General features: G+C 42.8%; 1 protein-coding gene across 4 annotated transcripts; it reads left to right on the forward strand.

Moving 5' to 3' along the window:
• Positions 1–835: 835 nt before the first annotated feature.
• On the forward strand, positions 836–13,670 carry NR1H2 (nuclear receptor subfamily 1 group H member 2). Of its 4 annotated transcripts, XM_063300946.1 has the most exons (12): positions 884–934; positions 2,171–2,223; positions 2,329–2,464; positions 3,469–3,595; positions 3,717–3,794; positions 3,922–4,044; positions 5,119–5,388; positions 6,283–6,524; positions 7,537–7,716; positions 8,515–8,614; positions 10,487–10,695; positions 13,034–13,670. In XM_063300946.1, exons 5-12 carry the CDS (start codon positions 3,755–3,757, stop codon positions 13,178–13,180), a joined length of 1,311 nt encoding a protein of 436 aa, XP_063157016.1. In that variant the 5' UTR covers positions 884–934; positions 2,171–2,223; positions 2,329–2,464; positions 3,469–3,595; positions 3,717–3,754; the 3' UTR covers positions 13,181–13,670. The 4 variants fall into 4 exon arrangements, with proteins under 4 accessions (XP_063157014.1, XP_063157016.1, XP_063157017.1 ...); XM_063300944.1 differs by lacking the exon at positions 2,171–2,223 and having other exon boundaries at positions 836–934; positions 3,469–3,794; XM_063300947.1 differs by lacking the exons at positions 884–934; positions 2,171–2,223; positions 2,329–2,464 and adding an exon at positions 2,734–2,764 and having other exon boundaries at positions 3,521–3,595.
• The last annotated feature ends 7,469 nt before the right edge of the window (positions 13,671–21,139 follow it).

Genomic DNA, 21,139 nt, shown 5'->3' on the forward strand with positions numbered 1-21,139 from the left:
ATGCCCAGGTGGGACAAGTGAAATTTAATCTATTAAACATATTCTTTTATACTGTGAATTTTACTTTGATTTGAGACAAAGGAAGCTTCTTCCCTTAATTAAAATTTTCCGTGTGCATTCAGATGTACGTGTAAATTATCTGCCAGCAGCTAAACACCCTGACCCTCAAACATTTTGCATAATTTATAAAGGTGTACCATAGCAAGACTGCCACAGCAGGACAGGTCAGACTCACTTTAATATACATGTATTTATTGCATTGTGTGGATGACTATTATAACTGTTGTTTGATGTAATTCTGGTCTAAGACCAAATAAAGTTTGTAATTATACAGTTATGTTACTGCATAACCGTATAATATAATCCATGAGAATCAAACAAGTCTAAAAAGTCAAAGTGATGTGGTTTTAGAATCTCCTCTAAACGATTCTATAGAACGTTCGAGGTTTGCTAATCAGGAAGGCAGAACTTTAATTCCTAACGCATTATTCTCCTTCTGTGAGGAGGTTGTGAAAAGCAACCCAGAGACCCAGTAAAGCACATCCCACGGCTGAAGAGCGAACGTCACACTGAAGGGCTTCAAGAAACGCACGTGAAATCCACGCACTTGGCATCAGCTGGGTGGGGATAAACGAGTCCGTCAAATCAGCATCTCCTGATGTGGTTAAATGAAGTCAAAATTGCACAACTCCTTCTCTGGAAGTGCTAAGAGTTCCTCTCGTTCCCGGGTCTGCCCCCGCTCCGTGTTGTGCAACCCCCGCGACACAGCCAGGGCGATGGAAAAACACGCAGACCCGAGGAAGAGAAGGGGTGGTTTCCCACGCTGGAAAGGAAGTGACGCCTGCCCAGGGTTCCCGGAAGCGCCTTGCTCCTGTGTGCGAAAGAAATGTTTTCACTTGTTTAGGCAAGTGGTGGGGTTCCGTGAGAGCTAAAGGTAAAGAGTGGGCTCAAAGCATTGTGCGTGGGAGAGGGGAGCCGCGTGGTATCCATCGGGCGAGGACGGGAATCCGAGTGGCTGACTCCCGGTTCCCCACGTCGCAGGCTCTTCGACGAATCTGGGAAGTAGAGCTGCACTCCCCAGCTAAGCGGACGAGTAGGTTTCAGCCGCTTGCACCCCGTTAACTCCTCCATCCTGCGTGGGTTTTCTCGGGAGTAAACCCTGTGGTGTTAGGGAGAGTTTCCTGAGCTGGACTGGAGCGGTGGTGAAAGGATTGGGACTCTCGAGCAGGGAAGATCCCCAGATTATGCCTCCGAATAGGTGCCTGGGGGGTAACTTTCCCAACAGGGAAGGTGGACTCTCTTAGATCCTGACCCTGCTTTAGGAGAGGATCAGGAGCGAGTGAAGAGGTGGGATATCCCGTGCTTCTAACCCTTTGCTACAGCAATTAACAATGGGAGGGGATGTCAGAGTTTCCAATAAGTGACAGAGAGTTAGCTTGGAGGAATGCCAGGCATCCCCAGAAGTTTGCTTTGAGAACTGACTGGAGCAAAAAACCTACAAAACAGACTGAACTAAAAATCCGGAGATCTCAGATTTGCATCTCACCTCTCTCATGAAAGTTACACAAACATCACAACTTTTACACCAGCTTTCATACAGAGACTGTTGTATGTTAGGATAATAATTGTGCGCATCATAGCTAAGAATATTTGCCTTTAGTTTGCCCTTTGATTTAAAGAAGAATTCCCTGAAGAGTTAAGTTTTTGAATGAGCATTTTACCAGGAATGGTGATTAGGTTTTTTTAAGGTTTATTGTTTGGCTTACAGTGGTGTTTAACATGAAGGTAGGGCAACAAAAGAAAATATAAATGTATTAACTTGAATGTACAAGGATTTTTACATTTTTTTTCGGGTTGTGCACGTTTCCTCAAAATTCTCTATCATAGCTAGCCAGAATCCTGCATATATAAGTTACATCTGGAATCTTTTTCTGGCTTTTTGCAGGGAGGCCTTTGAAGTGAGAGGGGTTTTTTTTAGCTGTTCAAAAATGGTTGTTTAACCTCTTTTAGACTTATACAACAGTTTCTATGTGTTTCCCATCTCTAAAGGGCAGGAAAACAAAATTCAGTGATATAATTGAGGAGATCTGAGGTTGTAAAGAACTGTTTCAGGCTCTGTATGTGGCTTGGGGCCACAGGTTGCTCACTTCTATTTTAACACTATTTAAAGCCCCTGAACATAAAAAAGGAAACCATTACCAGCATGTTGAAAACTGTATATTGGTGAGTCAAATTGCCTTATACACTTCACATAATCACATGCAAAGGATTGTGGTGTGCAATAAAATAAGGGAATCTGCTGATATCTTCTTCCTCTTTCTGTTTCAGGTTATATTCTACCTTCAGACAGTCGTTTGGCCACCTGTCCCTCCTTCCCGCTAACTTGCTGATGTGCCCCCTCCATAAAACCTGCTATGTGGTTGCACGCTACTAGCTGAATATCTTCCCCATAGCGGGGAGAAAGGTGAGACTGAATTTAAGGACAACTTCCCCTCCTTTGCAAAATGTTCTCAGGAGAGGTTTGAGGTAGGGCAAATAGCTATATGAGGATCAGTGACTGTTTGGGGAAAGAAGGACGGGGTGGGGGGGAAGCAGCAGTTTTTGGCAGTGGATAAATATGAAAGGAAGAGGTGGGTACTGTCCTTGTTCGATACAGAAGGAGCAGAAGCATTCTGCCTTATTTCCATTAAGACAGCCTACAGAAATGAGAGAGTAGTTGAAAGTTAGAGCAACTATTTGACATAGGAGGGTACAAAAATAAAAGGTATGAGGAGCTCCTTATATAGCTGTTGGTGTAGGATGAAGGTAGGGACCTTTTTTTCACTTCTGTATGCTCTTGGAAAGAATCTATTAACAGCTGTATCCTAGCAGGAGGTGTAGTCAGGATTGCACGTGGATCAGTTTTACTTCTCTCCCCTTTTTCTTTTTGATATCGGCTCCCCATCCCCCAGTCTCTATCAGTGTTTCTCAACCTTGGCAGCTTTAAGGTGTGCGGACTTCAACTCCCAGAATTCCCCAGCCAGCTATGCTGGCTGGGGAATTCTGGGAGTTGAAGTCCGCACACCTTAAAGTTGCTAAGGTTAAGAAGCACTACTGCATATCATTTCTTTCCCAAGAGTGGGAAAGGCAAAATACCTTTTTGTCCGATGTGAATTGCTTACTTGCTGAGGTCCTTGAAATTTAGCTGAGAGGGTACATGGCCCTAGACCACAGTTTCCCCATCTCTGGTATAGGAGAATGTAAGAAGACTTGTGCTCTATCAGGCCAAAGGTGATCTAGTGTAGTAACAGATTTCTAAAATGACCACAAGCAGAGTATGAAGAAACAGCTCAATTCTGCTGTTGCCCCCAGCAACTGGAATCCAGTGATGTGCTTCTCCAAACATGAATATTCCACGGAGCCATCATGATAAGAGCTGTTGATCTGTCCTCACTGAATCTGGCTTGTCCTCTCTTAATTCTGTTTCAGAAAGTAGCCACCTTCAATCCATGTGACAATAGTTTCCCAGTGTTGTTTGCAGAACTGGTTGTTGGAGGACGCACTTGGGCGCATCCTGAATGTCTTTCCTATCAGGCAGAGGATCACAACTTTTGAGGTAAAGCACTTCTCCCAGGACAGGACGGGGAAACGGCAGGACTTCTGTCTCTTTCCCAAGGGAATGAAAGAGGAGTGAAGAAGCTGAGCTCCAAGCAACTGCCTTTGTTGTCTGATTCCAGAGCTAGCTATGTAATGCTGCTGTGGCTGATGCCCTGAGATGGCCAAAACGGGCACAGATGAACCTCAGTTACCACAGGGTAAGCCTAATGAAATTCACCCTGAACAAGCAGTTAAGATGGGCTTTTCAGAGTTTAACTTTGGATTTCTCCTCCTCCTCCTCCTCCTCCTCCTCCTCCTCCTCCTCCTCCTTTTTAAAAAAAACAGACTATGGGGATCCCACTTCACAGGTCAAAGATGAGTGGTCAGTGGCGAAGACGGAGTCTCAGAGCACTGTGAAAATTGAAGTGGTTTGCACAGATGATGGCGAGAGCTCTACGCATAGCACTGGTGAGTATAAAAATCCATCCAGCAATCTGAAGTACACTGGAAAGGGGAAAGTTACTGGGGAAATTACTATTACAGGTGTAGTAAGGATTTGGAACAGCAGTCCATGTGTTGATACATTTGAAATGCTTGTATGTTGCTTTTCAGCAGGAAGATTTGAAGAAAATGACCAGTTGGCATGAAAGGATAAGCCAAACTCCTGTGAATTTTATTTTATTTTAGGGATAGGGTACTTGTGCATCCTGTCCTGACTGATTGTTCCTCCGTCCAGTGAAAGTGGCTCAACAACTACATTGCTATAGGTGGCACAAAAGGACAAACTCTTTTCATGTTGAGGCAGCACTCTCCAAAATAGTTGGTTTGGTCAAAACTGCAATTTGATTAATATTTAATTAAATTAGTTAAATACAATTGCCATAATTCCTAACTTCCCCATTTTTGTCTCATTAAAAATTATAATTCATATGTGGCAACATAAGGCGCTACAAAGGTTGCACTCAAGGCTTTAAGGAACTGAAGGAACCACACTAGATGCCATCAAAGCATTTTCAACATGATATAAAAGCTTAGGAGAATTGAACCCGTATTGCTAGATTTTTGAAAGATTGTCTACTTTAGTATCAGGCAACTGAATAAATGGAAGGAGATCCAGGAGTGTTAACAAGAAGAGCCTGTCTTTGGTAGCTAGCCACCAATTGGCAGAAGAAGAGGGAGAGTGGTTAGAGCTGCCTGTCTAATTAGCAGGAAACATGCTGGTTGGGGAATTCTGGGAGTTTAAATCCACACATCTTAAAGTTGCCAAGTTTGAAAAACACACAACAAAATACAATCCCACCTCCACCATGTCAGTTCGGGCATGGCACCTGGCTGCTTATATTTTTTTTTAATGCTGCCAAATGATTGGCCACTGGAGGTGGTGGAGGGGATAAGAATAAACTAAATGCAGTTTTCCTGGAATGGCCAGTCATGTAAGCATTTTTAAAACTCTGAAATTAATGCCTGGGAATTAAGAAGTGGGAGGAGTCACCTATTTCTCTTACAGTAATCACCTTTGGTTTTCTCTCTTTTCCTCTGCAGCTGAGGAGCCGGCTCGCAAGCGCAAAAAGGGACCTGCCCCCAAGATGTTGGGGGACGAAGTCTGCAGTGTGTGCGGGGACAAGGCCTCAGGCTTCCACTATAACGTCCTGAGCTGTGAGGGCTGTAAGGGCTTCTTCCGGCGCAGCGTCATCAAAGGAGCGCAGTACACCTGCAAGGGCAGCGGGCAGTGCCACATGGACATGTACATGCGCCGGAAGTGCCAGGAATGCCGCTTGAAAAAGTGCCGACAAGCAGGCATGCGGGAGGAATGTGAGTAGTGGGGTCTTAATGGAGAGCAGCAAAGACCTGTTGAGGCCACTTCTCAGGGCTTGGCTTGGCACGGATGCTGTTGGAATGGTGCAGAGCAAAGCAACAGCCTCCATCATCATGATTTCCACGACTGCCGCTGGGCCCCAATCATTCCAGTGGCAATTCTTAAAAAAATAAATGGTGGGTGGCTTCTGCTTGGAAGGGACTGATCTGTTTGGAAAAAAAAAAGAGGGAGAGAGAGAAGCTGTGGACTAGCAGGGTTTGTCCTAGGGGGATAAAGAGGTTGGAGGGAAGGAGATGTTTTGCATGTGCAATGTTTGCTCCCAGAATTCTAAATGCTTCACTGACCTTTAAAGATTGGACACTGTATGACTCTGTTTCTCAACCTTGACAACTTTAAGAAGTGTGGACTTCAACTCCCGGAATTCCCTAGCCAGCATGCTGGCTGGGGAATTCTGGGAGTTGAAGTCCACACATCTTAAAGTTGCCAAGGTTGAGAAACACTGCTGTATGGTCTGCAGAAGTGGGGAACCTGTGGCCCACCAGATGGCGCTGAAGACCAACTTATAGCAGCCAAGCCAAAATAGTACAGCCCACATTTGGTGGGCCAAATGGTCCTTATTTTTGTCATCAAGAAAATGTCAATTTACAAAACCTGAAAAGAAAAAAAAAAGCTGAAAGTGTGAAGGTTTGGGCCAACAGGATGGATTTGGATTATAGTCTGAGAGAAAATAGTATGAGGCAGAAGAAAAATCTTACTGGGCAGCGCACTCCTGAGCTGAGAAAGATGGCTCCTCAGAATGCTAAGGGATGACACCAGCGCATCTGGAATTCTCTGTTGGGCTTTTGACAATTTCTCGTTTCATGTCTTTCTGCCCGCACCTTTATCTCCAGGTGTCCTTTCAGAAGAACAGATCCGCAAGAAGAAGATCCGTAAACATGAGGGCGATGGGGTGCCAGCTGGGGAGAGAGATGGAGGTGAAGTACTTCGAGTGCCTCCTTTGCCCTGTGACCCTGCTTTATCCCAGCCTGAGCCAGCTCCTCTTACGCCCCAGCAGGAGGGCATGATCCAGCAGTTGGTAGCAGCCCAACAGCAGTGCAACAAGAGGAGCTTTAGCGATCAGCCCAAAGTCACGGTAATTGTGTGTGAGTGTGTGTGTGTGAGAGAGAGAAGTTAAATTTAAGCATGGCTCCTACCCCTTCCTTCCCAAAATCTTGCAGTGACTACTTATCTTTAAAGCTTGCACATTTTAAGTGGAGGATGAGAGTTTTATTCTTCTGAAGGCCTTGCCTAATGTCCTTGGTACAGGAGGGAAACCTCAGGCCTTCCAGCTGCTGGAAACTACATCTCCCAGCAGATTCAGCCAGGTACCAGGAGCAGTTCAGGGATGTATGGAGAGCTACAGATTCCTCAGATAAACCACTTGACTTTCCACTAAACCCCTTTATCCCTGGATGGGCCTGCTTAAATGGAGGCAGCTGTTCTGCTTTCCCCAAGGATTTCTTCTAAGAAGATACCCATCAGTAGTAGAGTAATTATGACAAGCTGTGATGGGCGCGTGGCTTGTATTCCCCTAATTAGGAAGTGGGGCCATTAAAAGATCCTGAGAAGGTTTTGCAACTGGACAAAGTGGGGATTGGTCCTTCCTGCTTTTTAGGAAAACAGGCAGGGGCTAATTCCCTTTGATTTTGTCTCCACTATCTTCATGCTGCCAGTTATGCCTGGCACTATTGTGCTAGCTTATCAAGACTCAGAACATCTTGTCTGACATTGCTTCTTTCCTTATAGCTTTCCTTATAGCATTCCCATAGATCACTTAGATACATGCAAACACACACCCTTATAAACAGGGCTGGATTGTATTGCTGGCAAATGAGCCCTTTGCCTGTACCCTCCTTCTCTCAGGCCCCAGTTAAACCAGGAAGTCTCTAATTCCCCGTCTTAACCAATCCAAGAAAATTTAGTGGCCAGCTCCAAGGCTAGTACCTATGGCAAAGACAGCTAATAGTGGCTTTCTAGAACAGCCTTTTCTTTCCTGATACTCTCCAGATGTGTTGGACTATGCCTTCCATGATTTCGAGCCATGAAGTGTACTAGACCAACCTCATTCCCCTTTTTCTTCCTCCCTTGTCTCTAATTCTTCCCAGCCCTGGCCAATGGGTAGCGACCCCAACAGCCGGGAGGCACGCCAGCAGCGCTTTGCCCACTTTACAGAGTTAGCCATCATCTCAGTGCAAGAGATTGTGGACTTTGCCAAGCAAGTGCCCGGCTTCCTGCAGCTCTCGCGGGAAGACCAGATTGCACTGCTCAAGGCTTCCACCATTGAGGTAAGCAAGGATGTTCCTTCTGTCTCCATAGTTGTAAGTATTAAAAGTCTTAAGTTGGTTAGGGCTGTTGTCCTGGAAATTTCTGTCTGTGTAGCCAAAGATCCTATCCCCTGTAGTAATAACTCAGTGAAAACACATGTTAAAATGCATAGCACGTGTTTTGTACGCAGAGAAGGTGGATCTGTGATATTTCCAATAAAGTGGATCAGGTAGCAGATGATGAGAAAGACTTTCTGCCAGGGATCTTTGGAATCTACTGCCATTGATATAGACAATACTAGATCAGCTGGGCAAATGAGTTCCTCTACTATAAACTGTTCCTTTGCTCCTAACAATACATGATGTACCAAAACAGAATACACAGACATGCTCACGTAGCTCATCAGCTCCTGACCTTATAGCAGAGGAGCAATGATTTCTCTATTCAGAGTTTTTAAGATAGAATTTTAAACCATGTGGCTCTGAAGTGGTGTAACCCAAGTCCTTAACCAGCCTATGAGAAGTAGGCTGTGTTCTAAACTTTCAGTGGGAACACAGGGTGGGTATTTGTTTGTGATACTTGCTGTTATACTGCTTTTACTGAATTGCAACGTACAGCATATTGTGTGTTGCTTCTGCTTTTTTGGGCCTCAGAATATGAAAGAATATAATTTTTTTTAAAAGGAGAGAAAAGGAAATGGAGTTCAGCTTCTTAGAGAGTTAGTAACTGTGTGGCCTACCTAAGCACCTAGCATGCATGTTCGACAGCTTTTTAAAGAAGGGCAATAGCTGTTCTTTGACACCTGCCTGTCTTCCCAGATCATGTTACTGGAGACAGCCCGGCGCTATAACCACGAGACCCAATGCATTACGTTTCTTAAAGATTTTACGTACAGCAAGGATGACTTTCACCGTGCAGGTGAGGTGGAAAGGTTAAGCAAGATGGGGTGGGATTCCCTATGGAATGGTAGAGGTGATTCCAGGGAATTCTAGGCCCACCTCAGAAGAATCAGCTGGCTGGGAGTGATGGGAATTGTGATGCAACACATATGAGAAGCACCACATTTGAGAAGGTTGCCCTGACAATATAAATATTTCTCTTTTACTTCACACATACCTCTCACCTTCGATTAACTTCACAAAGACAGGTTCTAATTTCATGTGTTTTTTTAAATTGTCCAGAATGGTTGTCTCTGCTTAAGAAAGAGATCCCCCTCCCATATACACACACACAGAAAAATCCCAGCAGCCACTTTCCTGACATTTGGATACTTGAGAAACTTAGCACCTTATGACTCCCATTAGATACAACAATGATAGAGCACTGAGAACCCAGCATGTGTGAATGCTGTTCCAGCTCTCCATTCCAGAGAAGCTTCTTGCTAGCACAGGTTTTGCAGTGAAAGTGATATATTTTGAGCAGACTTCAACCTAAGCAGAATTACTGTTTTGTCTAATATATAATTTGCATTTTCCCAAAATGTTTTTAATTTAAAGGGTTCCCACCCAGGTGGGGGTAGATTTTATTTTTAAAAAAATATGTTTGAGGATTCTAATAGGTTTCCAAAGGGATAAATCTGGGGAGACCAAGGTTGTATTTCTGGATGATTGTCCCTATTCCTTCTTTCATACCTCAAGTGAAAGTGTTTCATAAGGATTACTGGGCTTTCATATTTAGTGAAAGTTTGCATTTGTTTATAATCATCCTTTTGCAGTGGTGAACCTGTGGTGTGAAACTTAAATATCTGGAAATAACTCAGATTTCCCTTTGTATCTTCTGCATGTCTGGTCTTGATTCTGGGATCTTTATTGTACAGTGAAAAGGGTGTGTTTGTTTTTGGTCCTCTAGTTTAGTTTCTGTCTTCCTTCCTCTGTTAAGGTACAGTTGTTTACACGTCCCATTATATAGAGATTTTTCTGTATTGGAAGAAAGCTAAAGAGGAACTTAAAGGTGTTCTTCACAGTTTTTCTTTCTGGCTATGGCCGCAATTGGTTTCTATCAAGCATTTGCTACCTTGGTTGTACCGTATGTTAGTTTCCAAGCCCAGTTCAAAGCGTTGATAATTTAACTTTAAAGTCCTCCGATCTAGATTATTTATTACTAACCTGTTAGCATCCTGAATTCTGTTGGAGAACTGCACCTCACTGCTAGCCAAGGCAGGCTAGTTAGGAGAGAACATTTCCTCTGGCTCTGGCTGGATTGTGGAATTCCTGACGTTAGGAAATCTGTTTCAACCCCTCCTCTTGCTTCTGTCTGGCTGAAACTTCTTTTTTATTATTATTCTGATAGGCGTTTGGTCTGCCAGGTTTTCAGATTCTTTTGTGCCACTAACCATGTTCTTGGAGTGTATACCACTGTCTACTTCCATGATTGTACCGTATTATTTTCTGTTAATTGCTTTATAGAAAGATAGTCATCCTTACACTGAGATTGACTCCTGACTCTATGGATACATCTCTAGTGTGGTTTGCCATTGCCCTCTTCTGGGGCGTCTTTTCAACTTTCAGGTCTAGTCTATAGCCCAGTAACCCCCTGGTGATCTCCTGTGCAAATACTAACCAAATCTAACCCCCTTTAGCTTTTAAACCCAAACTATTAATTTCTCTTATGCATTAATGCTTTGAAGCAGTTGTGAGCTTGAGCACTGCAAATGCAGTGAAAGTGGGGTGGGGGAGAAATCCAAAACAAACAAAAAATACATTTGGAGGTCTTATCATGGGAAGTTAGATGACATCTGTCTTTCCCTAATTCTGCTTCTCTCCCTCTCCAATCCCCTTCCTCCCAAACCAGGTCTTCAGGTTGAGTTCATTAACCCCATATTTGAGTTTTCCCGGGCCATGCGACAGTTACAACTGGATGACGCCGAATATGCTCTCCTCATTGCGATCAACATCTTCTCAGCTGACAGGCCCAATGTGCAGGACCATGGCCTGGTAGAGGCGTTGCAGCAGCCCTACATTGAGGCCCTCAGTTCTTACATCCACCTCAACCGCCCACAGGTACCTGGGTTGGGGAGAGGAGCAGCAGTGAATGCTGAGGGAGGAAAGCATAAAGCAAAAGGGATGGATAATCATCGTTGGATGAAGGAAAAAGAAAGTGATAAAAAACAACATTCCTCCTGTTGTAGTCTGAGGCCCAAAGCGAAACTCTTGATTTAGCACCCTTTTATTACATTGCAAAGACCACATTTGGCTTAAACAAACCTTGCTTCAGGTTTCCCCTGGTAAATCTTATGACAGGATTGTGAAACGAGTAGCCTGTTCCATCTGCTGGACTACATCTCCCATCTCCACTGCCTATTTTTGTACTGAACAGAGATGATGGGAATTCAAGTCAGCACCTGGAGGGCTGCATTGTAAAGGCATTTTTCTTTTCCTCTCAGGTGATTTGGCACAGCAAGTGATAATTCTTGCTGCACCTACCACCCCTTTGTTTGCAGTGGGGAGGTGGGTTTTTTTCCATTCCAGCAGGAACTGGGAAGTAGAACAGTCCCTGAATTGAGGATACAATACTATAATGATATATCTTCTGAATGCCAATGAAGTTTGCTTCAGATTAGCCTTTAATATTAAGAGCACAAGGGACCTCGACAGTTCTAGGCATATTCCTCCAAAGTTGGCAGGGACTACACAACACACTAGACTAGACTCACTACCAACCCCAGATTAAAGCATAGCAACAACAACAAAATATATTGAACATGCTGGGTTTAGAGGAGGAAGCAGGCATTTTCAGCGTCAAAGCCCTTTTTTGCCAAGAATTTCCCAATATTGCAGTGCCAAAAATCAGTGGCAAAGTGTCAGAACGTTTGGCATGGTTTTCTTCTGATTTAGAGTGAGTAACTAATAAAAAATAAGTGTGTTAAGTCTCTGATAGATTTATTTTAGCTCTAAAACTGAGAACCTCTCCAACCATCAATCTTATCAAATGGAAAAATGACTCAAAAATTCTGTCCCTGCTTTATCCAAGGATGTCACTACCCTGCAACCACAAAAATAGTGATGTTTAGAAGTACCGTCTCCAGTAACACTAACAGTTGCCTACGGCTGGCCTAGGAATGGTAGGGTGGGGAGAAAAGTGTCCTTCCTGAAACTTCTTCGGATTGTGCAATTCTGTCCTGCTTTCATTAGATACTGAGTGTTAAGGGCCTGAGTGGGCTAACGTCCTCTTCCTTCCCCTTCCCATTGCTTCTGGTTCCCTTTTTCCTTCAACTTGCATTTAAGTAAATCCTGTATCTTTCACAGGTTGTGGTCAATCATACCTACTGTACTTCGAGGTATCTTAAAAGTCCCAAACTATTTAGGACCCACACCACTTGATCTTTTCTAGCCCTATATTCCAAATAAATCAGAGTTTAAAGTTAAATGATTTAAAAGATTATGTCCTTTTATTTTTTGAGCCAAGAGCAACACAGCCTATGAGTGACATCCCAGGAGTGGAGTGCCCCACTCCAAAAGATGGGCAGGATTAAGATAAAAATGCATTCAACTTACAGGTAGTCCTTGCTTACTGTCCATTCGTTCAGCGACCGTTCAAAGTTAACGACGGTGCAGAACAAAGGGACTTACAACTGTTCCTGGAAGTTCCGGCCTTTGCAGCGCCCCCGCAGTCACGTGAACAAAATTCAGGTGCTTGGCAACCAGCTTGCACTTACTGTCCTAACAAGCAGGAACCACGCTGAGACAAGGAATAAGTCTCTAGTGTTTTATTACTGCTACTTTAGACAGAAAATCCTAACAAACTGAAGAAGCGTAAGAAAACCCATACAGATAAACCCCAAAAGTCAAGGCGGGTCTGTTCTGTGTCTCTTTGACTGACAGCTCAAATTCTCGCTACTACATATGCATTTTCCCCCCTGGATAGGGGCCCCCTCCTGCTCACCATCAGCGCTCATGACAGTGGGTTGCAGTTTCCTGTGATCACGTGATCGCCATTTGCAACCTTACTTGCTGGCTTCCCACAAGCAAAGTCAATGGGGAAACCAGCGGAGAAGGTCACAAGATGGTGGGTAAATCCCCCCCAGCCTTTCTTCACTCACACACACCGTGCCATGACGTTGCGCTTTACCGATCACATCACTTAGTGACAGCAATCCCAGTCCTAATTGCCATCATAACTTGAGGACTACCTGTATATAATAATGAAATACAATTTATATGATTACTCTCCATGTATTTGATCACTTTGCATTTCTTTCAAATTAAAAACTAAAATTTAATGGCAACTTTTTGAGAGCTCTGAGCCACATACAGCCCTGGAATCTCAGAGGATACCACTCTGATGAAAGCTATTACACCTTTCACAAGGCTTCTTTTCGCCCCCCCCTTCCTTCCACAGGACCACCTGATGTTCCCCCGCATGCTGATGAAGCTGGTGAGCCTGCGGACTTTGAGCAGTGTGCACTCGGAGCAGGTCTTTGCTTTGCGCCTTCAGGATAAGAAGCTTCCACCACTTCTGTCTGAGATCTGGGATGTACACGAATAGACATTTTGGATGGACTGGGGAAGAGGTAGATCCTCCTTCATATACCTCTCTCCCAGCAGCGCCAGCAGACATGCTTCCCCATAGCAAGTCTTTGGACTCAGCATAAGCCTTACAGTGGCTGGACTGGGATCCCGCCAAAAGAATTGAGTCAAGTGAGCTACTAAGCACTTTTTTTTCTCCTCCTCCCCATCTACTCATCATCTTTCTTCCACTACTTCAGATTTGGTGGAGGGGGAGAGGTCAGTCACCACCTTCCTTCTGAGTGGGGAGAGGGAGAAGTTGTAAAGAAACTTCTCCCCAAAGACTGTATTCCCTCCTGTTTGTGAGAAGCAAACAGCTGTGCCCTGCCTTGTGCTCTGCTTTGGCAACCTACAACTGTTTCTCCTTAGGGAAGGGAAGAGTATTGCAGTGGAAAATAAGAGAGGGGTTGCCATATACCTGGTGTGTGGGGCAGATACCCAGAAGAAATAAACTCATCATAAAAATGAAACCTCTGGACTGGTTTCCTGATACCCCTACATGAGAAATATTCCCTTGTAGATACTGTTATAATGCTGGGGGAGGTGATAAAAAAAGATGCCAGGATCCTGTCAGAAGAGAAGGGAAGGAGAGATACTAAAAATATATGGCTGAGTTCACTCATCACTCATAAGCTGTGGATTATGGTTTCTACACACACACACACACGTACCCCATCATGGCTGGCTCCATGCCACATGCTATGCACTAAAGCAGGAGTGAGTGACTGAAACATTCTAGTGGCAGCAAAATTGTGATTTTTAACCATGTGAGTAATTTGATTTTTTTAATAAATTTAAGGTGCTATGAATGCATGAAATATGCCTTAATACTTCAGTCCTGTCCTCCATACCCTTTGCAGCCCTATAAGGCCAAAGGAATTACAGGTGGTCCTCACTTACTGGCTGCCTCATGCAGTGACCGTTTGAAGTTATGATGCTGCTAAAAAAATAACTTTATGACTAATCCTCACATTTATGATGGACACAGTGTCCCGCAGTCACATGATCGCCATCTGTGCAACCGATGTACATTTTCACTTGCGACAAGCAGAGTTAATACTGTACCATATGGAAGGCAGAAGTAAAATTGTAAGTCACGGTCACATGATTTTTCACTTAGCAACCACATCACCTCGCTTAACGACTGAAAGGGAAGTAAGGTCATATGCTTCAGTTGCAGTCACATGATTTTCTACTTGGCAACCACGGTGCTGGTCCCAATTGTGGTCGCTAAGTGAGGACTACCTGTAGAAGAAAAAGGTGCAGTCCCCAGTTAAAACATAATTGCCCATGGTGGTTTATTACATCTACAGTGATGAGTTCACAAAACATACCTCTGCCAAGTCATTTCACGTTGTGCATTTAATGCCACATGTGAACTTAATTTTTGAGTTTTGTATTCTGAGAAGAGCTGGGAACTAGCATTCTTGGAGGTATGGGTATATTTCACATTGTGGACAAAGTAGCCTTTCCCAACCTGGTGTCCTCGATATGGATTAAGCTATCAAAGTTTTTGGCCATTATGGACTACAGGGACTTAAGTTCTAATTCATATTTAGTGAGTGGCTTTGGGTCAGATATGATCTCTTAGCCTAGTCTATAGCCAGGTTCATTGTGATGATACAATAAATGGAGGGGAAAGGCCTGCACAGCACCCTGGTTCTCTGAAGGAAGGGCAGAGTACATAAAGGAGCTGCTGAATTAGTTCCCCCACCACCACCAAAAAAAAGGGTTTAGTGTCACAGGGTTGGTTGTTAATGTCCTTGGAGCTAGGTACCAGGCTGGTATTCACTATATACAATGATATTAGTGTGCTTCAGGTCCTGTCAATGCCATTTATTCAAACCCAGGAAGTGTGCCTTTTCAGTCATGGTGCCTGCACTCTGGAATAGTATCCCCTGCAAGATCCACGTGGCTGTCACCCTGATGATGTTCCTGAAGTCTTTAAAACTAGACTGTTCTCCTAGGCCTTGGGGTAGGGTGGTTGGGGAGCCTTGTCCATCTGTTTTGCCCAGACATAACGTAGTCTCTTCTGCTTGACATTGTTTTTACTCTTTTAAAGTGTAACTGGAGTCAGGTGGCCTTTAAATCTAATCAAAGAAGTAAGCAACAATTTCAAGATCCTCAGTTGTGATCTAACACCTATGGAGGATGCCAGATTGAGTACGAGTGGTCCAGAATATTATATTGCTTACCTTTACGTCTGCTGGCCTGGAACTTCCCATCTGGCAATCAGGGAAACCCCAGCCTTGTCAGGAAAATGGGGATTTCCTCCTCACTGCTTTCAGACTGGCCACTAGAGGTCATACAAACCCCACAGCTTCTAACTACTATACATTTCTAGCTATATTTTGTAAGGCTGAAGCCAGTGGGTTTCCCCCTTCAGCTTCCTAATTAACATAGAGGCACTTTATTAACACAATGTAATATATAAGCCTTCCCCAAATAAATGGGAAAGAAATACCCCAGAATTTCAAACAGGAAAACTCTGTCCCTTTTCTTTGTACAGTACAGTACTCAAACAACTTGGCTTCAGTTCTTTTATGCAAATAAATACCATTTTGCATAAAGTTAGCCAATTATACTCTTTTCTTCTGGGCTAATTATATTTAGTTTTTGCAGCTTGATCATTTGAGAACTACTTGAGGCACACAGGCTGTGTACACACAACACACACATAACCAGGTCAGTTAAAGCCCTAGTGGTTTCATTTCCACAACACAGTATAAACTTGGCTAGTTTTAAGCATATAGCTCTGTGAATTATGCAAAATGGCTTAATTCATTAGCCAGGTTAAGCATGTCTGAACACAAGGAATAGGCTTTCAAAAGCAGGAATATAGCAATTTAGAATATAGATATTTTCCTTTATAAATACTGAAAATGTTTGCAGCTTTGCTTTTGTCTTTTAGACCAGGTTGAGCAATCAACTGTCACATATGGTCTTACTATCATTTTTTCTGCAACCCCGAGGGTCTGCCAAGATGCTTCCTGCTGCTGAAATTTCAATAGGAAACCACCAAAAGACAATGGCTGATTTCTTTCAAAATGAGAACTGTAACAGGTGTGATATGTCTCCAACAGACTTAGCAGACTCACTGAAGGCTCCCCAAATGGGATAACTGGCCCCACCCCTTCCACATCCCTGTTAATGTTTTCCCCCTGAAGAAAAAGTTTATTTAAAAAATCACAGCAAAAGCTTTTCTCCCCGTTGTAGAAGGAGAAAGCCCCACTATTAGGACCCTTCTTTTGGAGGGAGGCAGTAGGACAAAGCTGATTTGTTTACGTGATCAATTTCTAAGGCCGCCCACTTGCCAATAATTCTGGGCAACTTCCAAGGAATTTTAAAAAATCAATTAAAAAGTCTTAACTGCCTTCCTAAAAGCCAACAGGCTTGGGGCCATATGGATTTTGAGAGAGGAGGTCCTAACCAAACTACAGTGTTCAAAATGATCAGATTGATCAATAATTTTCATCTGGGACAGTAAAACTACTCCATTAAAATAGATTCCCAAAACATATTTCAGTGTTTCCATTTACTGAACCATTGTAATTATCACAGAATAAGAATCATAAGACTGGAAGGGAGTCTTTAAGTCCAACCCTCTGCCCAGGGCAGGAATCCTCAGACCATCCCAGTCAAATTGTTGCCCAACCTTTGCTTGAAAACTTCGAGTGTTGGAAAACCCACAACTCCAGGAGGCAGGTGGTTCCACTGCTCAATAGCCTTCACAGTCACAAGATTCTTCCTTATTTTAAGTTTGAATTTCCCTTGGTAAATATTCCATGCATTGTTTCTTGATCAGTTCTTGAGTACTATGGTGAACAAATCCACATCCTCTTCCCTGTGACAGTCCTTCAGGTATTGAAAAAATGCTATCATGTGTCCCTTTAGCTATCTCTTCTTTAAGCTAAACAATACCCAATTCTTTTCACCATAGGCTATAGCCTCCAAGCCTCTCACCATCCTTGTTGCTGTTCTCTGCACTCTTTCCATTCCACAGCATCCTTCCTGTACTGGTGCAACCCAACTGGACCCAGTGTTTCAGGTGTGATCTGACCAGTGCAGCATAGAACATGATGAATGCTTCCAACAACGCTATACTTTGGTTGATGCAGCCCAAGTTTGCATTGGCTCTTTTGGCAACTGCAGTATACTGCTGGCTCATGCCTAATATGTGGTCTACCAGGATGTCCTGATCCTTCTTACAAGTATCAGTGAGAATAGTTGTATAGGCCCAATATTCAAGTCTATCAAGGTATGTTGGATACTGGAACCTGTCTTCTGAGGTGTTAGCAATCCCTACCCCCTGCCACTTTGTGTCATTTGCAAATTTGACAAACACCCCTTCTATCCTCTTGTCTAAGTCATGTATAAAAATGTTGAAGAATACTGAGCCCAGGACAGAATTCTGGGGTACCCCACTACATACCTTCTTCCATGTAGATAATAATTTTGTTAAGGACCATGCTTTGGGTATGATCGTTCAACCAACTATGAATCCATCTGGTAGTGGAGCCATCCATCCCACATTGTTCCATTTTATCAAGAAGGAAGCTACGGTCAACGTTATCAAATGCCTTACTGAGGTCTAAGTGTGCAACATCCTTACCATTCCCTTGGTTTACTAATCGAGTCACTTTCTCAAAAAATAAATAAATAAAAATGCTTGCCTGGCATGACCTATTTTGAACAAATCACCTTGTTCCTTTCTAAGTGCTTGCAAACCCACTGCTTGATGATCTTTTCCAAGATTTCCCCAAGTATTTGGTGGATAAAAAACAATTAAGAAAATAAGGTACATTGACATAGGATGCTCTGTGTTGACAGGGAAACATTCAAATTAATATGCTCTTTCTCAGCCTTCCAAAATCTCTGAAAGGCACTGGCCGCTGCTACAGTTGTCTCAATCTCATACCAGGAAACTTGCTACGATACAAAGTGCCACTATGGTGATGGCCATTAGATGGAATAAAGTAACATGTTATTTTTGAGATGTGTCCAAGGAATCCCTTGGTTTCCCTGAACCTAAACTCAATTTTGGTTCAAACAGGTCTTATAATTACAGTAGGCCTGGAGTTGGTAGAGTTAATTCTCTCATACTGGTTTCAATGAGAGCAGAAAGATGATCATATTAACTAATGCTCAAAGCCTATCAAAAAAGTGACCACTTTCCTACTTCTCATCTTGCTGTGGGCTGGCAAACCTTTCAAACCAACCAACTTGTAGGGAATCTATTTTTGAAAAATCCCTGTTTTAAAAATGAGAAGATGAAACAGAAGGTTTCTAGATGATCCAGATTTGATGATGAGCTTAAGGACTGAAATTTTACATTGATACCAATAGACATTATATGGATTGTTTCTTTTTTTTCCCTGTCAGCTGGCTTTTTTGTCACATTTAGTTTATTTTAATATACTAATATATTAGTATATTATTATTGTATAATATTATTTTATACTCATATAAATATATTAATGTTTTTAATATATCGGGGTGGCTTTGTTTCACTGTGTAACCACTATTTATCTTTTTTTTTCCTGTGAGGCTGTACTTTCCTGTATTTTACTACTTAAATTAATTAATTAATGACTAACTTGTGGGAACGAAGAGCAACTATATTCCTCCCACCTCAGAAAGCAAGCAGGCAGAATGAGAAAAAAATGGAGTAAACTGGAGTAAATGGAGTAAACTGGAGGCATGACTGGAGGGGACCATGTTCAGCACACCTGAATTACCTCAACAAAGAGGTCGTTCAAAGCAACAACTGATGATATACCAATCTTTCCGGTTGTGCGATGTTAATTAAGAGAGCCTCCTGGTACCTTCAGGACTAACACGTTCATTGTGGCATAGGTGTCTGTAGATTCAGTTATCAGATGCATTAAGAGTTACCCTCAGAGGGTAAAAAGGTAGGATAAAGTAAGATGGTACAAAAATAGCCTGGGGATGGAAAAGAATGGGGACAGTAGTGTGAGAAGAGCAACAGCAATTATATATCATTCAAAAGAGAAAATAGAAAAGCCAAAAGACCAGAACACCTCCTTGCCAGCAATCAACATCCAGATATGCAAAGATTAACACCAGGATTAACACAAGACAGCACATCAATCAAACAGCACAATAAACAGCACAATACACCCTAATCAAGGAGCTATTAACTCAGTCAATCAACAAAGCAGCAAACAACAGCCCAATCAAGGAACTACCAAGGAGAGAACAGCACCCCTACCAACACAAGCTGGACATATAAACATATATAAACAGAGAGCAAGGTCCACTCCCTCTTCGCACTGAAGATGTTGCCTAGTCTGGCAATGAAACGTCTGCAGGAAAATAACAAGGAGTCCTTGGTGCTTTCTGAGCCTGAAATGTCTGCAAGGAAACAACAAGGCTCAGAGAGCACCAAGGACTCCACAGTTCAACCCTGAGCTACAAATATTCTCTTCGATTGGTAGCAATAGTTGTATTGTCTGTGATAGGTTTTCCTGAGCTGATGTCCTCTATTTTTGCACCTGGCTTCAGTTAGTAGATTTCAGAGATCTTGTGAAAAATGAAACAGATTTCACAGTCCTCATTATTCCATTTGTTTGTTTGTTTATTTGACAATACAGACTCTGGGCAGAATCCCAATCCACAGACTCTGGGCAGAATCCAAAACAGAACTGGACCCTCATTAATTTCCACCCACATTAAAAGATTACCATAACATTGGATGGTTGCCTACAATTCCTCATTCCAGGTCAAAGGTCTACTGAAAAAGAATGGGTTTAGGTCCTTTCCAAAACATCAAAAGAGTGGGGGGCAAGTATACCTCCAGGGGCAATGTATGCCACAATACAGGGCTACAGCTGGAAAGATATACCTTCTGGTCCACCATCAGCCTTCTTACTTCACATGAAACAGGACCTTCAGCAGACCTTCTCTAAATATCCTCACCAGACAGGCAGAATCCTACTTAGTAAGGCAGTACCTGGTACGACACCTTACAGGACTTTATAGAATGTACCAGCTATAAGGTATACCCTATATATAGGGTATATATGCCATTTTTATTTTCTAAGAATTCTTACAGGGAGTATGTGAGGCTTAGAGTCATTCTTGTAACTGAAGAGGATTCCTGCTAAAGGTTGGTGCTTTGCATTACAGAATATCAGCTCCTTAATTATTAGGTCAGTTAAGGTAAGGAATCTGATGGGTATTGCAAAAGGAATCTTCTACACAACCTTGTTCCAGTCAAAGTGAATTAATTTTGAGCACAGATGTGCCTTCACTACAAATTATTTTCTGTTATACCAATTTAATATTCATCATGGGAGAGGAAACCAGACACTGTCTTAAGAAACCATTGGCCAAATTCCTGGATGTTATATAGAAGGGGTGAATAGGAGGTGGACTGGAAACTGCTGGCTTATAATTAACTAGCTCATATTTGTAGCAAGAGTTTTTGGCCCTGATCATTTTATCAATCATGCTGAAATGTAAAGAGTTTGGGGAAGAAAAAAAGTTGTGCATGAACTCTCTAATACAGTACTGAAAAAGGAATTCCAGAAGATGAGCAGCACTTTGTTCTGCAATCCAATGCCCACCATCCCACCTTTCGATTTTTGCACCTGGCATCAGTTAGTAGATTTCAGAGATCTTGTGAAAAATGAAACAGATTTCATAGTCCTCAAGTTCCTACTCCTGGGTTAAGAAAAACAACTTTGCTTTAGACTAGACAGGCTAGAGAGGAAGATGCTATGAACACAGAGAAACAGAAATCAAACAAAAAATCCCTGCTAGGAGGAAAAAGTGTGTGATGCGTGGGAGTCAAAAGAAGACCTGTCCAAGGGCTGGAAAAACAGGTAGATATTTGCAGATGGCTGAGATCTATTAGCAAAAAGTGTTTGTTTGACTAGGAAGAATGGCTTAATAGAAATCTAGTTAGGGAAAGCCC

Source organism: Candoia aspera, chromosome 4 (genome assembly GCF_035149785.1).
Source record: "Candoia aspera isolate rCanAsp1 chromosome 4, rCanAsp1.hap2, whole genome shotgun sequence".
Classification (NCBI taxonomy): domain Eukaryota; kingdom Metazoa; phylum Chordata; class Lepidosauria; order Squamata; family Boidae; genus Candoia; species Candoia aspera.

Bases quoted from the DNA above. Each gene is read 5' to 3' on its own strand.
- NR1H2 (XM_063300944.1), top strand. From the start codon at position 3,755: ATGGCCAAAACGGGCACAGATGAACCTCAGTTACCACAGG. The intron at 6,525-7,536 runs GTAATTGTGTGT...AATTCTTCCCAG, and splicing joins GCGATCAGCCCAAAGTCACG to CCCTGGCCAATGGGTAGCGA. The intron at 10,696-13,033 runs GTACCTGGGTTG...TTCCTTCCACAG, and splicing joins TCCACCTCAACCGCCCACAG to GACCACCTGATGTTCCCCCG.